The following is a 16,475-nucleotide window of genomic DNA, read 5'->3' on the forward strand; positions in this document are numbered from 1 at the left end:
TAAAAAAACAAGACTTTGCTCAAACTGACCAATCAGCGATGAGGGGCCGCGACCATATGACTAGCAGCTTAGCCAATCACTGCGAAAAACGGAAGTACACTGCCAGCCAATGACGGTGAGCTTCTTCTCGGTTGACGTTGCCGTAGGATAGGACGACGACCATTATCCCGTGCAAATACGATCCTGACTCATTGTTGTTGTTTTTTTGAATTGGACTTAGCCATTTATCTACACCCAGGTATATCTTATTTTGTACGCGAAAACGAGACTGTTTGGAGCACAGAAATACATACTGAGACACCACTTTTTTTTAGTATTAACACACGTCGACGTCGTCGCCATTTTGAATGTGGCGAAGTGGAGAGGATCGGCGATAAGATGCCTCATTCGTGTTCTTCCTTGACTTGTACCAACCGTTTCACAGTCGAAACCAGAGCTCGTGGGATTTCATTTCACAGGTAAAACTGAACTATTTCTTAAAAATGATGCATCAAGCCAGAATTTGACGACTTCGCGCCTAAACCTATGCATGGTCCGAGACTTCCTGCGGGAGAAACCAACCTCCAAATCATAAATCTTTCCTATGAGACTAAAATGCGCCGAAAGGAAAAACGTTGCTATTAGTTGCTTGCTCTGTCCACGCACATTTCAAATGTGAGAATCGCCACGTGTGCGTTTCCTGTTTTTATAAACACACAATTTATATTTGTGGTAGTACCAAGATTGACGTGTGGGCGGCAGCACAGGGAGCATCCAATTGACGGAACAGAAAGAAGAAGAAAAAATTGACAATTGTTACCGTTGGCTTGGCCCAACTTGGTGTTGACTACACATATATATTAAATTGAAAATGAAACACTGTTGGCCTTGACTACAGACATCAGTTTACACGACCCAGAAAACACGATTTCAAAATGTCGTTCACTTTTGAATAAAAGCAAAATAAATTGAAATAAGTTAAGAAAAATAAGTTTTTCTTATATTTTTTTCCAATTCTGGGGTTTCCTCTCACCGGATGACACATAAGCTTTGAACAACTCTCCATTAATGTTCTTAATTAATTGGCTCCCTGCGAACTATTCTCTCACGCATTTACTGGGTAGGTTTCCCAAAGACAGAGTGCTGAGAAGAAAATGGGAAAAAGCTGTCAGAAGAGGAGGATTTGCTTCCAATTCGTCAACCATGCTCTGCAGTGAGCACTTCAGACCGGAAGACTTTGACAGAACAGGTCAGACAGTCAGGCTCAGAGAAGGAACTGTTCCTGTCTGCTGTTTCAAACCTCCTGATAATAAGGTAGTCATATCACTGGGCTGAAAGAATTACAACATTCAATGCAACATGACGCTGATTTTTTTTTTTCTTCTCGCTTTTGCTGAATATGAAGGCTCCCAGGATGTCTCAGACCTCACAGAAGGCACGGGAGCCCCTCCCACCAGATACTTCCAAGCTTGTCAAAGAGACTCCAACTCAACCTGAGCCCAAATCCGTACCTGTGCCCGCTGTTGTGAGTAATAATCGCAAGCCCCGGCCGGAGCTGAATCGACCAATGAAATAATAGAGTTGCAAAAAAAAGGTTGACAGAAACCCTCCGCCTTGACACTTCACACCCACTACTCTGTGTGGTAATAAGTTGCCGTTGGTGTCCACAAAACTGAATTGTCTGACACATGTCGGCCATTGCCAACACAGGTTAGCTAATACACCCACAGCTAGCTAGAATTTATACAAACGCGGCTACAAGTGTACTTTCAATTACTTGATTTGAGAAACCAAATGCATAAAATGTAAGGTGGTTCTGTTTTTTTTTTTTTTTTTTTGCGTGTGACTGGTTTTCATTACTTTGTCCTTTAGTATTTGTTTAGCTTGACAACAGAGAAGAAGAGAACCAACAGCCGTTAACGGTTTGCCAGTTAACAGCCTGCTGCTGACCCAAGCTTACAGTCGCTAACTGCACAAAGTTCTGCCCACGCAGCCTTGAATTCACTTGGCGCTATGTTTGATTTGACATCATACATTAACTGGGAGTGACAACTTGTCGGCTCAGAGCTCCCCAAACCTGTTAGTCGAATTACGGCTGTTTATGCATAAGCGCAGATTGTTTACCGGGGTGATATCTTAAGTCCGCATATGACAAGAGGTTAGTCGCATTCATTTTTCCTATATGACGTCTCATCCGTATTCTCATTTTTCTTATTTTGACTTAGGACCACGCTTACGCTTCAACACCGGAAGAGCTGAGGGTCAAACTCAGTGAAGCCCTAGCGAGGGTGGAGAGTCTGGAAAGAGACAAGAGGAACGCCAAGGACAGGGAGAGGAGGGCAAGGAACACCGTGAGTTGTCTTCTGGAGGATCTCGAGGTGAAGAAAATCCTGAATGATGAATTGAAGGAGCGGCTGGACATATACTCGGGTGAAGTGAAAATTCTTTTTTTTTTGCCTTCAAATGTGAACTGAGAAGAAATTCGTCCCAAAACAATACGGGTCACATTAACATCGTAATTCAGTTATGGCAGCCATTCTTTTTACCCACATGACGTGCGCATTCAAAAAAGCATTTCGGTCAAGTGGGCCAGTCGAGTCCATCATCAGGTCTTGCGATTAAAAAAAAAAAAACACATACTGGTAGATTTAAAAGCTCACTTACTTGGCTCGACTTGCATCCATCATGATTTGACCTGTAAACAAAACAAAATGTCTGCATGAACACTTTGATGGAAATGAAAAGAGGGACTCCACCAATACCAAACTTGACCTTTAGTGTCACAACAATACTTTTTTTTCCCCTCCTTCAAGACTCGCTCGGACATTTCACCGGTACTTAGTAATTTGCCTTTGCCGACTGAATTCTAGATCTTCCAGTTCACCTCCTCTCCAAACACAGCCACAAGTATACCAAAGAACAGAGGGAGTTTGCAGCGACTCTCCACTTTCACGGACCGAAGGCATACGACTACCTGCGAGAATCTCTGCATATTAATCTCCCGCATCCACATACATTGCAAAAGTACTGTTCTTATTCTTTGGAGATTTTTTTTTTCGATGGATGGCTGAATAACAAGAAACAAATAAAGTGGAGCGTCTACTTTTTTTTTCTGAGATGGGTGAGCTCTGGGGAGACGAAGCCTGACCTCAACACGACGATGCTGGACACATCAAGACAAGAAGACGACACAGCTCAATATTTAGGTAGCGTGTTTGTGTCATTTTGGACGCCGATGGTTGGTCACGTGTGTCCAGAAGGACGTTGGACTTTTGATGAATGATTGTCTTAAGACTTTTCAGGTTGCCGAGCAGCCGTTCGGGAGAACATGGAACTCTCCCGAGTCAACGAGCTTCCCTACGAGGAGTTTGTGAAGATTTTCGGCAACGTGGTGGAGAGGTGTCCTATCGTGGCTGCGGCCGTTTGCTCTCAGCGTCCCTTCGCCGACGTCGACGCTTTGGAAGCTGCCATATGCGACTTCATCGACGCTCTGTCCGAATCGGGTGAGTCAATGATTATCTGACAATGTGTCTGCGATAGGAAATATGGTCGCAGTGAGCATTTGATGCCATTTTGGTCAAGAAAAAGAAGTTTGGGAGGTTTTACCAAGAACGGTGGCGTTTTGGTTTTACACAATATCAATGAAGGATATGATGGTCTTGAAGAGAAAACAAAACGATTTTTGGTCCCTAATGGGATCAAGGTCTTCTGAGACTTAACATTGTGTGTGTGATAAGTCTTAACTTATCATGTCTAGGCAAAGAGGGGATCCTCAGGTGCCACCCGGAACTTGCTGGCCAGGACCTCCAGACCCAAACCTTGACCCACGAGTCCAAGAGCGAGCAGTCGAACGCGGGCATGGACACGCTGGGCGCAGAGGAAGGCTACACCTTGTCATGCTTGAACGAAGAGTACAAGGAGCGCTTCGGCTTCCCGTTTGTTATCTGTACACGCTTGAGCGAGAAGGCCAGTATTTTCCAGGAGATACGCAACCGCATCGCAAATGGGTGCACGGAGGAGAGAGAGCGTGCCATTGAGGAGGTCAAGAAAATATGTCGTCTACGTCTTCGAGACCTCGTGCACAATGACGCCGCAGCTCAATTTTAAATTGCATGTGTTACGTAGCCTAAACTGGTGGTTATAATTGGGCTTTCAGATGACATTTGAGCTAGTTGTGCAAAAAGTGTATGTGCATTCTAAAGTCTGGAGAGTGTCAAATTCTTTTCTGAAATTTTACCCAATACTGTATTCATTATTTTTTGAGAGGCAACATTGACATCCTAATTAACATATTGTTCACATTGACATGATAAAAATGTCAGAATAAATCAGAACTGACCTGCGGTCTTAACATAGCCCAGGTATGTATTTGGTTAAAAGTAACGTTTTCCTTCCATGGTTTGTTTGTTTGATGAGTTGTCACATACTCCAAAGTTCTATTTGTACACAAACATTAAAAAGTAAATTTTCCATCATGTCTCCTTGAAAGATTGTCTGAGAAGGGAAGTTGACAAGCTGATTACAACCATGGATGAAATATCAGGAAGATATTTGTAAATACATTCATTGATAAACAATTGATGGTGTCGCACACCTACCTTTTGAAACTTTTGGGTTAAGGTCAACTGAGGTAAAATAAGAAAATGCTAATTTGGTCGAAAATTGATGATCACCTGTAGAATGGGTCCTTGCGTCAAGGTCTTGTAATGTGCGGTCCTTGTCAATGCCTGATGAAAAAACACGCACTCCTGTGTGATTAAAAAAAGCAACGCTGTAAACTACATAATACCGACACTTATACCTGAGCTTTTTTGCTTGTTTCTTTCTCTCTCCTCTAGAGATTTTTTTGCGGATATCTCCCATCTTTGCTGTAAGAGAATGGAAGCCAGGAATACTAGCATAAAGGAGCCCAGTACGTCAACAGTCAGCGCGTTCACTAAAATCGAGAGACAAAAAAAACAACAATAAAATGTGTTCTTTAATGGAGACCAGAACATAAAATTTCTAACATGATTTGTATTTTTGTACTTGTATTTACAAAAATATTTTTAAAATCACATACGCTAGAAAGATGAGGAAGAGGATCCTCTTCCATGCTATAGATGTCTCCACCAGGAGGCGGGAGAACATCGTCCCCCGCTCTTCATGAAATGTATTCGGACAGTGTTTTAATATTAAAACAAGGCTTAGTTTATATATATAAACATATTTTTTCGAGGCACCTTTAGTTCACTAGTGGTTTTCCAACTTGCAGGTGTGGGGGTACAGGCACTTAAATGAAGACCCATCTTACTTCATAATGACGAGGACAAAATAAATGTCAAGTGTGGGATGACCATAACAACACACCGCATACATAACGTCTGTTGTAATACAATGAAGTGAAGTTTAGCATAAATTCATGATGCACAAGCTGCTTCAATTCTTCGCGTTCTATTTAATTATTTGATTACAATCAAAAACTACGGTACTATAGAGTGATATTTTTCAAGGCACAACTGCACTGATGTTGCGGAAAGTTTGAGAAGGAGCTGGGCTAACTGTTTGGATATTTGGTTACCATATCATGGTAATCAAGGCTTCACATCACAATCATTGAAATTGACTGGCGCAGAAAGGATTTGCGAATGTGAATCTTAAAGACTTTAAGATTCACGATTGTACACCCTGAGAGAGCAAATTGGAGAGGGAAAAAAGTCACTTCTGACAGGCCCCACACCGCAGAATAAATGCTCAAGATAAGTGTTCATAAACATCTAAAAATTGGGCAAAGCAGGGAAAAGCATTGGATTTTCCTTAATTATCGTTGTGTGTGTGTGTCCCTTCCTACTTCCCTCCATGACGATTTTTCTTATAAGGCGTCAAAAAAGTGTATTCTTTTGATCCAGGTGGTGGCGCTCTGGGGAGAGTGGCGGCGAGACCCCCGCCACCGCCGCCACCTCACCCTGGTCCCCAGAGGTGACGGCCGAGTCCTGGTCGGGCTCGCCCCTCCTGGCCCGCCGCCGGTCCTCCTCCTTCTTCCACTTCATGCGACGGTTCTGGAACCAGATCTTGATGTGGCGTTCCGTCAGGCTGAGGGTAAGCGCCAGTTCCACACGGCGCGGCCTGGAGATGTAGCGGTTGAACAGAAATTCCTTTTCCAGCTCCAGAAGCTGAGCGCGTGTGTAGGCCGTGCGCGTGCGCTTGCTCTCCTCGGCCTCTGCCATCATGTACGGACCTGGACAAACACAGGTGGTTCAGTTTGGAACCGATAATGTGTTAGTAAAATGACAAAGACAGAAAAAAATTTAAGAAAATAAAATGGGGGTGGGGGAGATATTGTCTAGCTACATATGTTGCTGCACTATTTGTGTTTCATTAGCTATTAAAAGTTAGAAAGTAAATTTAAACTAGGTTTGCCAATAAAGTTCACCCCCACTATTTGTGAGGAGTAGAGACTGGGCCAGCCTGGGAACAGCAAAATACTGCATGTAATTGACGCCATTTTTTACCCTCCATGTTCAAAAAACGTTGATTAACATTCAATATATATTTTCTGTGAAATGAGGGGCTCGGGGGAGGGGACTAAGAACCCAAACCCACCCTCAAAATCTAAAAAGATTTATTGGGAAAAAAAAATCTGCAAATATGTAAACCCGCGTTGGGTATCGACAGTAAATAGCTTGACGCTTTTTTTTTTTAAACAAATCTTATCTGTCAAACGAGTCTCTTACCAAACAATGAGAGAAGACAAATGTGTTGAGGTTATTGTGGCCGGAATGACATATTTGAAACGTGATTAGCGAAAGAAAATTCTAAATAAATCTGATTGGTTACAGATATCAACCCTTTTGCTAATATCATTGAAGTTATTTAGGCCAGCTAGCATCATTTCGGAAGCGGTGCACCCAAGATAAACGATATTCTCATTTTCTCATTTGGACGCCGATGGTTGGTCACGTGTGTCCAGAAGGACGTTGGACTTTTGATGAATGATTGTCTTAAGACTTTTCAGGTTGCCGAGCAGCCGTTCGGGAGAACATGGAACTCTCCCGAGTCAACGAGCTTCCCTACGAGGAGTTTGTGAAGATTTTCGGCAACGTGGTGGAGAGGTGTCCTATCGTGGCTGCGGCCGTTTGCTCTCAGCGTCCCTTCGCCGACGTTGACGCTTTGGAAGCTGCCATCTGCGACTTCATCGACGCTCTGTCCGAATCGGGTGAGTCAATGATTATCTGACAATGTGTCTGCGATAGGAAATATGGTCGCAGTGAGCATTTCAGATGCCATTTTGGTCAAGAAAAAGCAGTTTTGGGGGTTTTGGTACCGTTTATGTTTTACACAATATGAATGAAGGATATGGTGGTCTTGAAGAGAAACCAAAACAAAACGATTTTTGGTCCCTAATGGGATCAAGGTCTTCTGAGACTTAACATTGTGTGTGTGATAAGTCTTAACTTATCATGTCTAGGCAAAGAGGGGATCCTCAGGTGCCTCCCGGAACTTGCTGGCCAGGACCTCCAGGCCCAAACCTTGAGCCACGAGTCCAAGAGCGAGCAGTCGAACGTGGGCATGGACACGCTAGGCGCAGAGGAAGGCTACACCTTGTCATGCTTGAACGAAGAGTACAAGGAGCGCTTCGGCTTCCCGTTTGTTATCTGTACACGCTTGAGCGAGAAGGCCAGTATTTTCCTGGAGATACGCAACCGCATCGCAAATGGGTGCACGGAGGAGAGAGAGCGTGCCATTGAGGAGGTCAAGAAAATATGTCGTCTACGTCTTCGAGACCTCGTGCACAATGACGCCGCAGCTCAATTTTAAATTGCATGTGTTACGTAGCCTAAACTGGTGGTTATAATTGGGCTTTCAGATGACATTTGAGCTAGTTGTGCAAAAAGTGTATGTGAGTCTGGAGAGTGTCAAATTATTTTTTTCTGTTAATGTTCTAGTGAATTTTAGGTTCATTCTGAAATTTTACCCAATACTGTCCATCCATCCATCCATCATCTACCGCTTATCCGGGGCCGGGTCGCGGGGGCAACAGCTTTAGCAGGGAAGCCCAGACTTCCCTCTCCCTAGCTACTTCTTCCAGCTCTCCCCGGGGGATCCCGAGGCGTTCCCAGGCCAGCTGGGTGACATAGTCTCTCCAGCGTGTCCTGGGTCTTCCTCTGGGTCTCCTCCCGGTGGGACATGACCGGAACACCTCACCGGGGAGGCGCTCAGGAGGCATCCGAATCAGATGCCCAAGCCACCTCATCTGGCTCCTCTCGATGTGGAGGAGAAGCGGCTCGACTCTGAGCCCCTCCCGGATGACTGAGCTTCTCACCTTATCTCTAAGGGAGAGCCCGGACACCCTGCGAAGAAAACTCATTTCAGCCGCTTGTATCCGGGATCTCGTTCTTTCGGTCACGACCCATAGCTCGTGACCATAGGTGAGGGTTGGGACGTAGATCGACCGGTAAATTGAGAGCTTCGCCTTTTGGCTCAGCTCCTTCTTCACCACGACAGACCGATACAACGTCCGCAACCCAATACTGTATTCATTATTTTTTGAGAGGCAACATTGACATCCTAATTAACATATTGTTCACATTGACATGATAAAAATGTCAGAATAAATCAGAACTGACCTGCGGTCTTAACATAGCCCAGGTATGTATTTGGTTAAAAGTAAAGTTTTCCTTCCATGGTTTGTTTGTTTGATGAGTTGTCACATACTCCAAAGTTCTATTTGTACACAAACATTAAAAAGTAATTTTTCCATATGTCTCCTTGAAAGATTGTCTGAGAAGGGAAGTTGACAAGCTGATTACAACCATGGATGAAATATCAGGAAGATATTTGTAAATACATTCATTGATAAACAATTGATGGTGTCACACACCTACCTTTTGAAACTTTTGGGTTAAGGTCAACTGAGGTAAAATAAGAAAATGCTAATTTGGTCGAAAATTGATGATCACCTGTAGAATGGGTCCTTGCGTCAAGGACTTGTAATGTGCGGTCCTTGTCAGTGCCTGATGAAAAACCACGCATTCTTGTGTGATTTAAAATAAACCAACGCTTTAAACTACATAATACCGACACTTATACCTGAGCTTTTTTTTTTGTTTCTTTCTCTCTCTAGAGATTTTTTGCAGATATCTCCCATCTTTGCTGTATGAGAATGGAACCCATAAATACTAGCATAAAGGAGCTCAGTACGTCAACAGTCAGCGGGTCCACTAAAATCGAGAGACAAAAACAACAACAATAAAATGTGTTCTTTAATGGAGACCAGAACATAAAATTTCGAACATGATTTGTATTTTTGTACTTGTATTTACAAAAATATTTTTAAAATCACATACGCTAGAAAGATGAGGAAGAGGATCCTCTTCCATGCTATAGATGTCTCCACCAGGAGGCGGGAGAACATCTTCCCCCGCTCTTCATGAAATGTATTCGGACAGTGTTTTAATATTAAAACAAGGCTTAGTTTATATATATAAACATATTTTTTCGAGGCACCTTTAGTTCACTAGTGGTTTTCCAACTTGCAGGTGTGGGGGGTACAGGCGCTTAAATGAAGACCCATCTTAGATAGGAACTATATTTCATCTATGACTAAATGTCAAGTGTGGGATGACCATAACAACACACCGCATACATAACGTCTGTTGTAATACAATGAAGTGAAGTTCAGCATAAATTCATGATGCACAGGCTGCTTCAATTCTTCGCGTTCTATTTAATTATTTGATTACAATAAAAAACTATGGTACTATAGAGTGATATTTTTCAAGGCACAACTGCACTGATGTTGCGGAAGGTTTGAGAAGGAGCTGGGCTAACTGTTTGGATATTTGGTTACCATATCATGGTAATCAAGGCTTCACATCACAATCATTGAAATTGACTGGCGCAGAAAGGATTTGCGAATGTGAATCTTAAAGACTTTAAGATTCACGATTGTACACGCTGAGAGAGCAAATTGGAGAGGGAAAAAAGTCACTTCTGACAGGCCCCACACCGCAGAATAAATGCTCAAGATAAGTGTTCATAAACATCTAAAAATTGGGCAAAGCAGGGAAAAGCATTGGATTTTCCTTAATTATCGTTGTGTGTGTGTGTCCCTTCCTACTTCCCTCCATGACGATTTTTCTTATAAGGCGTCAAAAAAGTGTATTCTTTTGATCCAGGTGGTGGCGCTCTGGGGAGAGTGGCGGCGAGACCCCCGCCACCGCCGCCACCTCACCCTGGTCCCCAGAGGTGACGGCCGAGTCCTGGTCGGGCTCGCCCCTCCTGGCCCGCCGCCGGTCCTCCTCCTTCTTCCACTTCATGCGACGGTTCTGGAACCAGATCTTGATGTGGCGTTCCGTCAGGCTGAGGGTAAGCGCCAGTTCCACACGGCGCGGCCTGGAGATGTAGCGGTTGAACAGAAATTCCTTTTCCAGCTCCAGAAGCTGAGCGCGTGTGTAGGCCGTGCGCGTGCGCTTGCTCTCCTCGGCCTCTGCCATCATGTACGGACCTGGACAAACACAGGTGGTTCAGTTTGGAACCGATAATGTGTTAGTAAAATGACAAAGACAGAAAAAAATTTAAGAAAATAAAATGGGGGTGGGGGAGATATTGTCTAGCTACATATGTTGCTGCACTATTTGTGTTTCATTAGCTATTAAAAGTTAGAAAGTAAATTTAAACTAGGTTTGCCAATAAAGTTCACCCCCACTATTTGTGAGGATTAGAGACTGGGCCAGCCTGGGAACAGCAAAATACTGCATGTAATTGACGCCATTTTTTACCCTCCATGTTCAAAAAACGTTGATTAACATTCAATATATATTTTCTGTGAAATGAGGGGCTCGGGGGAGGGGACTAAGAACCCAAACCCACCCTCAAAATCTAAAAAGATTTATTGGGAAAAAAAAATCTGCAAATATGTAAACCCGCGTTGGGTATCGACAGTAAATAGCTTGACGCTTTTTTTTTTTAAACAAATCTTATCTGTCAAACGAGTCTCTTACCAAACAATGAGAGAAGACAAATGTGTTGAGGTTATTGTGGCCGGAATGACATATTTGAAACGTGATTAGCGAAAGAAAATTCTAAATAAATCTGATTGGTTACAGATATCAACCCTTTTGCTAATATCATTGAAGTTATTTAGGCCAGCTAGCATCATTTCGGAAGCGGTGCACCCAAGATAAACGATATTCTCAAAACATAATTCACATTTGACATACACTGAGGTATATCTAGAAGTACGCAGAATACAACATAACTCAATAATGAAGCTTTTAACTTAACAAGCAGCGACATTTTGGGTGCTCACCGACAATTCTGCTTTCGATTGGTCAAGTGTACCTAATGTTAACACCGCTAAATACACGACAAAGTGTCCAAAACACAAACACCGTTAATAGTGGCTCGAGGAAGCATATTTTAAAATTAGAAATTCTCTTTTTATTTTATGAAGATAATGTTTGACAAAAAAATAAAATAAAAGCATTATTTTTAGAATACAGTATAAACAACATGTAATAAAGGATACCGATTTTCCAGTGCAACTAATAATGCTGCACAGTAAAGGAGTCAACATTTTAAAATGCTAATTCTGTTTTGAAGCCATTTTTTAAAATACGGTTTAATCTTTTAAAGTCCCTAATATAAAAAAAGGTATATGTACATTTTCTATACACACACAACGATGATCGAAAAATAAGCAGTTAAAATATCATTGTAATTCAGATTTTCTGCCACTTTTTAAAAAGCATTAAAATAAAACAACTGACAAAACTTTTCTTTCTAGTCCAAACAATGTACTTTCGTACTGTAAGATATATTCAAATTATTTTAAATCAATCGCCAACGTCAATGCCAAAATTGAAAACGAAGGTATTGGTAAATTCGTTTCATTATAATTCACTTTTTTGTGTCAATTTTTGTTCTCTGTATAGTTAAGGAATGACATATCAGAAAGCTGTAATTTAAGAGGGATATGCGCTGCTGGAGAGGCAGCCACTCATGGGGCGCCATCATAAATAAAAAAAACATCCTAATTTAAAAGGTTCACTATGTTTAAAAAAAAGACTAGAGAAGACGACAGTTTGTGAATTATAACACATGCGTCAATTTAAAATTGCTAGTTCATCGAGTCAAACTTTTTCAATTGAACATATTTATAAATGATTAACTTTTTTGTCGAGATACGAAACAATAAAAAACCAAAAGAGACCTTCCCGGTTTTCATTAATGGCCCGACAAGGTTAACCGACAGTAAAAATGATTCCCTGTGACTCACTAATAATCATCATTATCATGATCGTGTTTAATACGCGTTACCTGTCCACTGCGCTTTCCACGCGTGGGAGTGTCCCTTGTTGCTTTTCATCCAGGGGAAAGGAAGGTGAAACCGGCTGTGCTCGTCCGTGTCGCCGAAGGCCGCAGCGGGCGTAAGCGGCGGCGGGTGTTGCGACGACTGGCCCGCCTGCTGCTGCTGCTGCTGCTGGTGGTGGTGGTGCAACAGCGGGATCCCGAGGTCCTCACGCAGCGGGAGCCCGTAGGCGGGCTCCACCAAGCCGTCTGCCGGCTCCAGGGTGGCTCCGGCCATGTACCCGGCCTGCACCTGCCGGCTCATGTAGAGGCAGGGCGGCGGGTTGTGGGCGAAGTCGTCCGGGTTCGCCGCCCTCTGGTACGCGCAGGAGTCCTTGAACGCGAGTTGCTGGTACGCGTGGCTGTCGCGATGCATGGCTGCCGCTCGGCTGCAGGGCCCTCGCCCCTGGCGTGGACCTTCTCCTCTGGTGACTGCGCCCACTTGGCGTGTGCAGGTGTGCCCGGGGCCGAGATCACGTGACCCGGCTGCGAGGCCGTCCATTGGCTGAGTGGAGCCTTCGCTAAATTGAACTAAGTAAACACAAACCACGTGTTGACTGACTGGATTTATGTCGTGGAACCTTCGGCACCCGCAGATTCTCGTATTCGCTTATCTGCTTTCATGTATTTTTTCGAGTCAACTGTTTTTCGAACAAAATACTTAATTTGTATCTTTTTATTGCATAACTTGGGGGGCAGGGGGACTTTTTCTCCCCAAATGCATTTCAATGGGTGTCAATTGTACACAGATTTTTGTTATTTACGGGCGGCCAGTCCAATGTGAATAATTGACTGTCTCAGATGATACAAATCAAAGTTCTTCGATCACAAAAAGTTGGTCGCTTACAGTTCTGGTTGGGATGCAAACGTATTCGAGGCAGTTGCACACTTATAATAATAATGATGATGACAACGATGATGGTAATAAAGGTAACAATTCAAAACAATCCAAATGCTAAATCTTTGTTGACAAAAAGTAGAAGTCAAGAAATCTAACCAAAGTGAATGAAAGCAAAAAAACAACAACAACAACAACAGGAAAGATAAAACTTGTGGTTGGGAGATCAAAATTACGGGAATAGGAACAAAACACAAGATGGTGACTCCTTATAAAATAAAACGGCAACAGTGCGGAACCATCCAAATCTCACATTTGTCGATGGTCAATTCTGGCTAAGAAATCAAACCAACCGTACTGGGAACAAAGGACAGCAAGTTGCAACATCAAATCAGCAACAAAGCCAGACAGTTAAAATCACAGTCCTTTGTTCCTCCAAAAAGTCGAAACAGAGCCATTTTTCCAAGACATTTTGGTCAATTTGCCAACATTAGGACACAGTGGCGCATCAGACTTACGTGGTGTAGCCGTGACACCGATGTGAACGGCTCATTTAACAGCACTTAGCAGTTCCGAGGCGGCGGCGCGCTTGTGCCGTGTTTACTGGCCATTAGTCTTGCTTTCTGTACACTACGTGTTAGGCCCCATTAAGCAAGGCCTCTCCTGGTTAGTCGATTAAGCTAGAACTCAATTACCGACTGTGCGTATGTCAACTCTAAGCATTTTCACGCTTGGGAAAACGTCAGGTCCTAGAGCATTCTCATCCCTAAATTAGAGTGGCTACCACCTTTAGAAATGTTGAAATCACAATTTACTTCTACACCATATCATTTGGTTACCATCACTCGTCTCTTGTAGTGCCTCAAGTTTGGCCTGTTTTACTGCCGCTTCTCATCATAATCAAGACTCACTGTTCCATGTGAAAAACAATGTCAAACTGGGACCAGTGTGTAAAGTTTAAGTCTAGTTGTAGAGTTGAAGACAATTCACACTGCCTACCAAAGAGCTCTTCTTCCAATGTCACTGATCTGCATGAGAGGTATCACCGATGCGTTCAACTGCGAGGAGGGTGCCAAAAATCAGCTCGTATTTTTGTACCCTCTCCATACCGACTGCACAGAGGAGTTTAACATCGGCAATAAAGTGCTCAGTATCTTAATGGGGGCTCTCACACACGCAATAAAAGGGCAAGTGACGCGAGTGGTTGCCGATCAGCGACGCGCTCAATGGTGTTTATATTTGAACATCCTTTTGAAGAGGAAGGAAACCGTTCAAAGGGATGATATCTTCCGCGTGGATAACGTGATTTACGAAGCGGATGGCTTAAGCGATGCCTTGCCGATTGACATTATGGGTAAAAACTGTGTGAAATAGTCACATTTTTGTTACGACGTTAAACAATAAAAAGTGTAAGCAAGTCCGATGGGGGAGGGGGGTAATATTTTTTAACCATCTGTCTTGATTTAAATGGGACACAAAACACTGCATTTTTGGAAAATAAATACATAAAAATAATTAAACCAAAATAAACACAAAATTGCAGCCGGTGTCAATGTCCTCAATACAAGATGGCTCCACTGTTGTTTCACATCAAAGCTACTTCATGGGTAGTTTCTCATTTAAATGAGGCAAGAACCTAAAAAATACAAGCACTGTAGAAAATGCATAATTGTTCCCACTGACTAATAGTCAGTCCAGGGTGTACCCCGCCTCTCGACCCAAGTCAGCTGTGACAGACCCCAGCTTATCCCAATGAGGACAAGCACTATCAGAAAGAAATTTCAGCGCCTACTTCTGTAGAAACGTAAAAATCTCAATTTAAAACATATTTCTAGACTAGCATTTCATTACCACGCCTATGATGCAACTAGACTCTTACACTCCCTCACCGCCTGACATTCTAGATTTTGGCCTCTTTTACTGCCACTTTTCCTCTTTCTCCACCCCCTCCATATTCACCAACGTCAGTGGTGATAGGCTCCAGCTCAGTTAGCCAGATGAGAACATACAAAATGGATGGATGAATGAAAAAACTAGGTCCATCAATTTCCTGACCCCGTCCTCGTCTTTGTTGTTCGTCTATCTTTTTCCGCCGTCCGTCTGTCTGCCGTCTTGTCCCTCTCGCCTTTGCGTCCATGACTCATCTCCCGCTCCCTGTCCCTGTCCATCCTCTTGGGGTCACCGCTGGAGATGTACCCGCGATGACGCTTGCGCGAGTGTCCACTGTCTCGTCCGGCGTGGGGCGACCGGCTGCGGCTCCTCCTACAGGAGGACTCCCAAGTCGTGGCATGCGATGAGTGTCCCTCTTTGGACTCCCCGGGCTCCCGCTGCAGGCCGGTGGAGCGCAGGGTGTTGAGGAGGAACCGCTTGTTGGTGCCCCGCAATGGACATTTCAACCTGTTGAGAAAGCAGCACAAACATTTCAGATGCGATAAAAATGGGGAAAATGTGTTGCATCAGAATGAAACGTAAGAACTGATATTTGGCTTTTTCCAAGGTCACTATGTTGCTGTTTTGGTTTAATTCACCGTGTCACGTCCACATGTCAACACTAGTCAATGAGGGACCTTTTTTTAAATCTTCACTGAACAAGTCAGAATACAATTCTCAGCAAACAGAATCAACGAGGGATCATTACCGTACAAACAAAGAAGACATTGACGTCATCACTGGCGGACTCACCATCCCGCAGGGCCCATCGTCTCGGCTCTCACCCGAGCCCTGTCAGTCTCCCTCAGGAGCTCCTCCACAGCACGTCTGCAAAAACACGCAAATGAGTCATATCGGACGAAAATTCCTGGGGGTAAAAATGGGCACAAAAACAAAACGAATGAGCCTAATGAGCGTACGTAAAAGAATGAGCCCAATGAGCGTACGTAAAGTACGCACCGAGTAAGCAGACAGACAGGCAGCATCCCGATATAACCCAACTGAGGAAAGGGTGTTTGTATCGCCTGACAGTTAATTACTACGTGAATATTAAATACTACAGTAGCAACATGTACGTACTTTTCCAACTCGCTCTCCTCATCTGTCATAACTACAAGTCCACTGCAAGTAAGGTGATAAAACACTCCTTTAAATAGACTTATTTTAAGTAACGAACTGACTGCTTGTTTACAGCGCCGGGGTCCAACGGTTAAGGACCCGCAGGTGGCCCAATTGATGCCTGATCGAAAACTCTAATCCTATTTCGACAAAGTGAACAATGGACTTCAGCACAAATGTAAATATTCACTTTTTCGGACAATTTCTTCAAAAAACTTGCAACAACGAAAAAAAGCCGCTCCAAACAGATAATACTAGCCCCGTGAGCTGACTAACAACA

The 16,475-nt window shown here is 43.4% G+C and overlaps 3 protein-coding genes and 2 long non-coding RNA genes across 12 annotated transcripts; 1 reads left to right on the plus strand and 4 right to left on the minus strand.

The window, feature by feature from the left end:
- The first annotated feature begins 113 nt into the window (after window positions 1-113).
- Window positions 114-7,943, plus strand: urad (ureidoimidazoline (2-oxo-4-hydroxy-4-carboxy-5-) decarboxylase). Of its 6 annotated transcripts, XR_007960348.1 has the most exons (9): window positions 116-458; window positions 1,104-1,293; window positions 1,385-1,504; window positions 2,205-2,409; window positions 2,850-3,003; window positions 3,097-3,185; window positions 3,273-3,482; window positions 3,737-4,191; window positions 7,873-7,943. XR_007960348.1 is itself a non-coding variant. In XM_052054531.1 (8 exons), exons 1-8 carry the CDS (start codon window positions 379-381, stop codon window positions 7,774-7,776), a joined length of 1,398 nt encoding a protein of 465 aa, XP_051910491.1. In that variant the 5' UTR covers window positions 114-378; the 3' UTR covers window positions 7,777-7,861. The 6 variants fall into 6 exon arrangements, 5 of the variants coding, with proteins under 5 accessions (XP_051910491.1, XP_051910490.1, XP_051910493.1 ...); XM_052054531.1 differs by lacking the exons at window positions 3,737-4,191; window positions 7,873-7,943 and adding an exon at window positions 7,427-7,861 and having other exon boundaries at window positions 114-458; XM_052054530.1 differs by lacking the exons at window positions 3,273-3,482; window positions 3,737-4,191; window positions 7,873-7,943 and adding exons at window positions 6,965-7,174; window positions 7,427-7,861 and having other exon boundaries at window positions 114-458.
- LOC127593256 (uncharacterized) lies at window positions 2,173-4,777 on the minus strand. The gene is made up of 2 exons (XR_007960358.1): window positions 4,578-4,777; window positions 2,173-2,674 (listed from the first exon to the last, which is right to left on the minus strand). It is a non-coding gene; the product is annotated as an uncharacterized LOC127593256 (long non-coding RNA).
- On the minus strand, window positions 4,940-12,935 carry pdx1 (pancreatic and duodenal homeobox 1). Of its 2 annotated transcripts, none has more exons than XM_052054554.1 (2): window positions 12,280-12,935; window positions 4,940-6,196 (listed from the first exon to the last, which is right to left on the minus strand). In XM_052054554.1, exons 1-2 carry the CDS (start codon window positions 12,809-12,811, stop codon window positions 5,841-5,843), a joined length of 888 nt encoding a protein of 295 aa, XP_051910514.1. In that variant the 5' UTR covers window positions 12,812-12,935; the 3' UTR covers window positions 4,940-5,840. The 2 variants fall into 2 exon arrangements, with proteins under 2 accessions (XP_051910514.1, XP_051910513.1); XM_052054553.1 differs by lacking the exon at window positions 4,940-6,196 and adding an exon at window positions 9,386-10,465 and having other exon boundaries at window positions 12,280-12,933.
- LOC127593259 (uncharacterized) lies at window positions 8,499-8,929 on the minus strand. Its single transcript, XR_007960361.1, has 2 exons — window positions 8,840-8,929; window positions 8,499-8,682 (listed from the first exon to the last, which is right to left on the minus strand). It is a non-coding gene; the product is annotated as an uncharacterized LOC127593259 (long non-coding RNA).
- A 35-nt stretch (window positions 12,936-12,970) lies between the features above and the next one.
- On the minus strand, window positions 12,971-16,318 carry si:ch211-140b10.6 (protein POLR1D-like). 2 transcript variants are annotated; one of them, XM_052054562.1, is made up of 3 exons: window positions 16,157-16,318; window positions 15,830-15,904; window positions 12,971-15,544 (listed from the first exon to the last, which is right to left on the minus strand). In XM_052054562.1, exons 1-3 carry the CDS (start codon window positions 16,183-16,185, stop codon window positions 15,190-15,192), a joined length of 459 nt encoding a protein of 152 aa, XP_051910522.1. In that variant the 5' UTR covers window positions 16,186-16,318; the 3' UTR covers window positions 12,971-15,189. The 2 variants fall into 2 exon arrangements, with proteins under 2 accessions (XP_051910522.1, XP_051910521.1); XM_052054561.1 differs by having other exon boundaries at window positions 16,037-16,297.
- Window positions 16,319-16,475: the final 157 nt, after the last annotated feature.

The sequence above is a fragment of the Hippocampus zosterae genome, chromosome 20 (assembly GCF_025434085.1).
Source record: "Hippocampus zosterae strain Florida chromosome 20, ASM2543408v3, whole genome shotgun sequence".
Taxonomy (NCBI): Eukaryota; Metazoa; Chordata; class Actinopteri; order Syngnathiformes; family Syngnathidae; genus Hippocampus; species Hippocampus zosterae.

What these genes read in the sequence shown, in the direction of transcription:
- urad (XM_052054531.1), top strand. Translation starts at nt 379, where the DNA reads ATGCCTCATTCGTGTTCTTCCTTGACTTGTACCAACCGTTTCACAGTC. An exon ending in CGTGGGATTTCATTTCACAG is followed by an intron (nt 459 to 1,103) that starts GTAAAACTGAAC and finishes TTTACTGGGTAG; the next exon opens with GTTTCCCAAAGACAGAGTGC. An exon ending in CGACACAGCTCAATATTTAG is followed by an intron (nt 3,186 to 3,272) that starts GTAGCGTGTTTG and finishes GATTGTCTTAAG; the next exon opens with ACTTTTCAGGTTGCCGAGCA.
- pdx1 (XM_052054554.1), bottom strand. Translation starts at nt 12,811, where the DNA reads ATGGACGGCCTCGCAGCCGGGTCACGTGATCTCGGCCCCGGGCACACC. An exon ending in GTGGAAAGCGCAGTGGACAG is followed by an intron (nt 6,197 to 12,279) that starts GTAACGCGTATT and finishes GTGTTTGTCCAG; the next exon opens with GTCCGTACATGATGGCAGAG.
- si:ch211-140b10.6 (XM_052054561.1), bottom strand. Translation starts at nt 16,185, where the DNA reads ATGACAGATGAGGAGAGCGAGTTGGAAAAGTACGTACATGTTGCTACT. An exon ending in CCTGTCTGTCTGCTTACTCG is followed by an intron (nt 15,905 to 16,036) that starts GTGCGTACTTTA and finishes GTGTTTTTGCAG; the next exon opens with ACGTGCTGTGGAGGAGCTCC. An exon ending in ACGATGGGCCCTGCGGGATG is followed by an intron (nt 15,545 to 15,829) that starts GTGAGTCCGCCA and finishes CTTTCTCAACAG; the next exon opens with GTTGAAATGTCCATTGCGGG.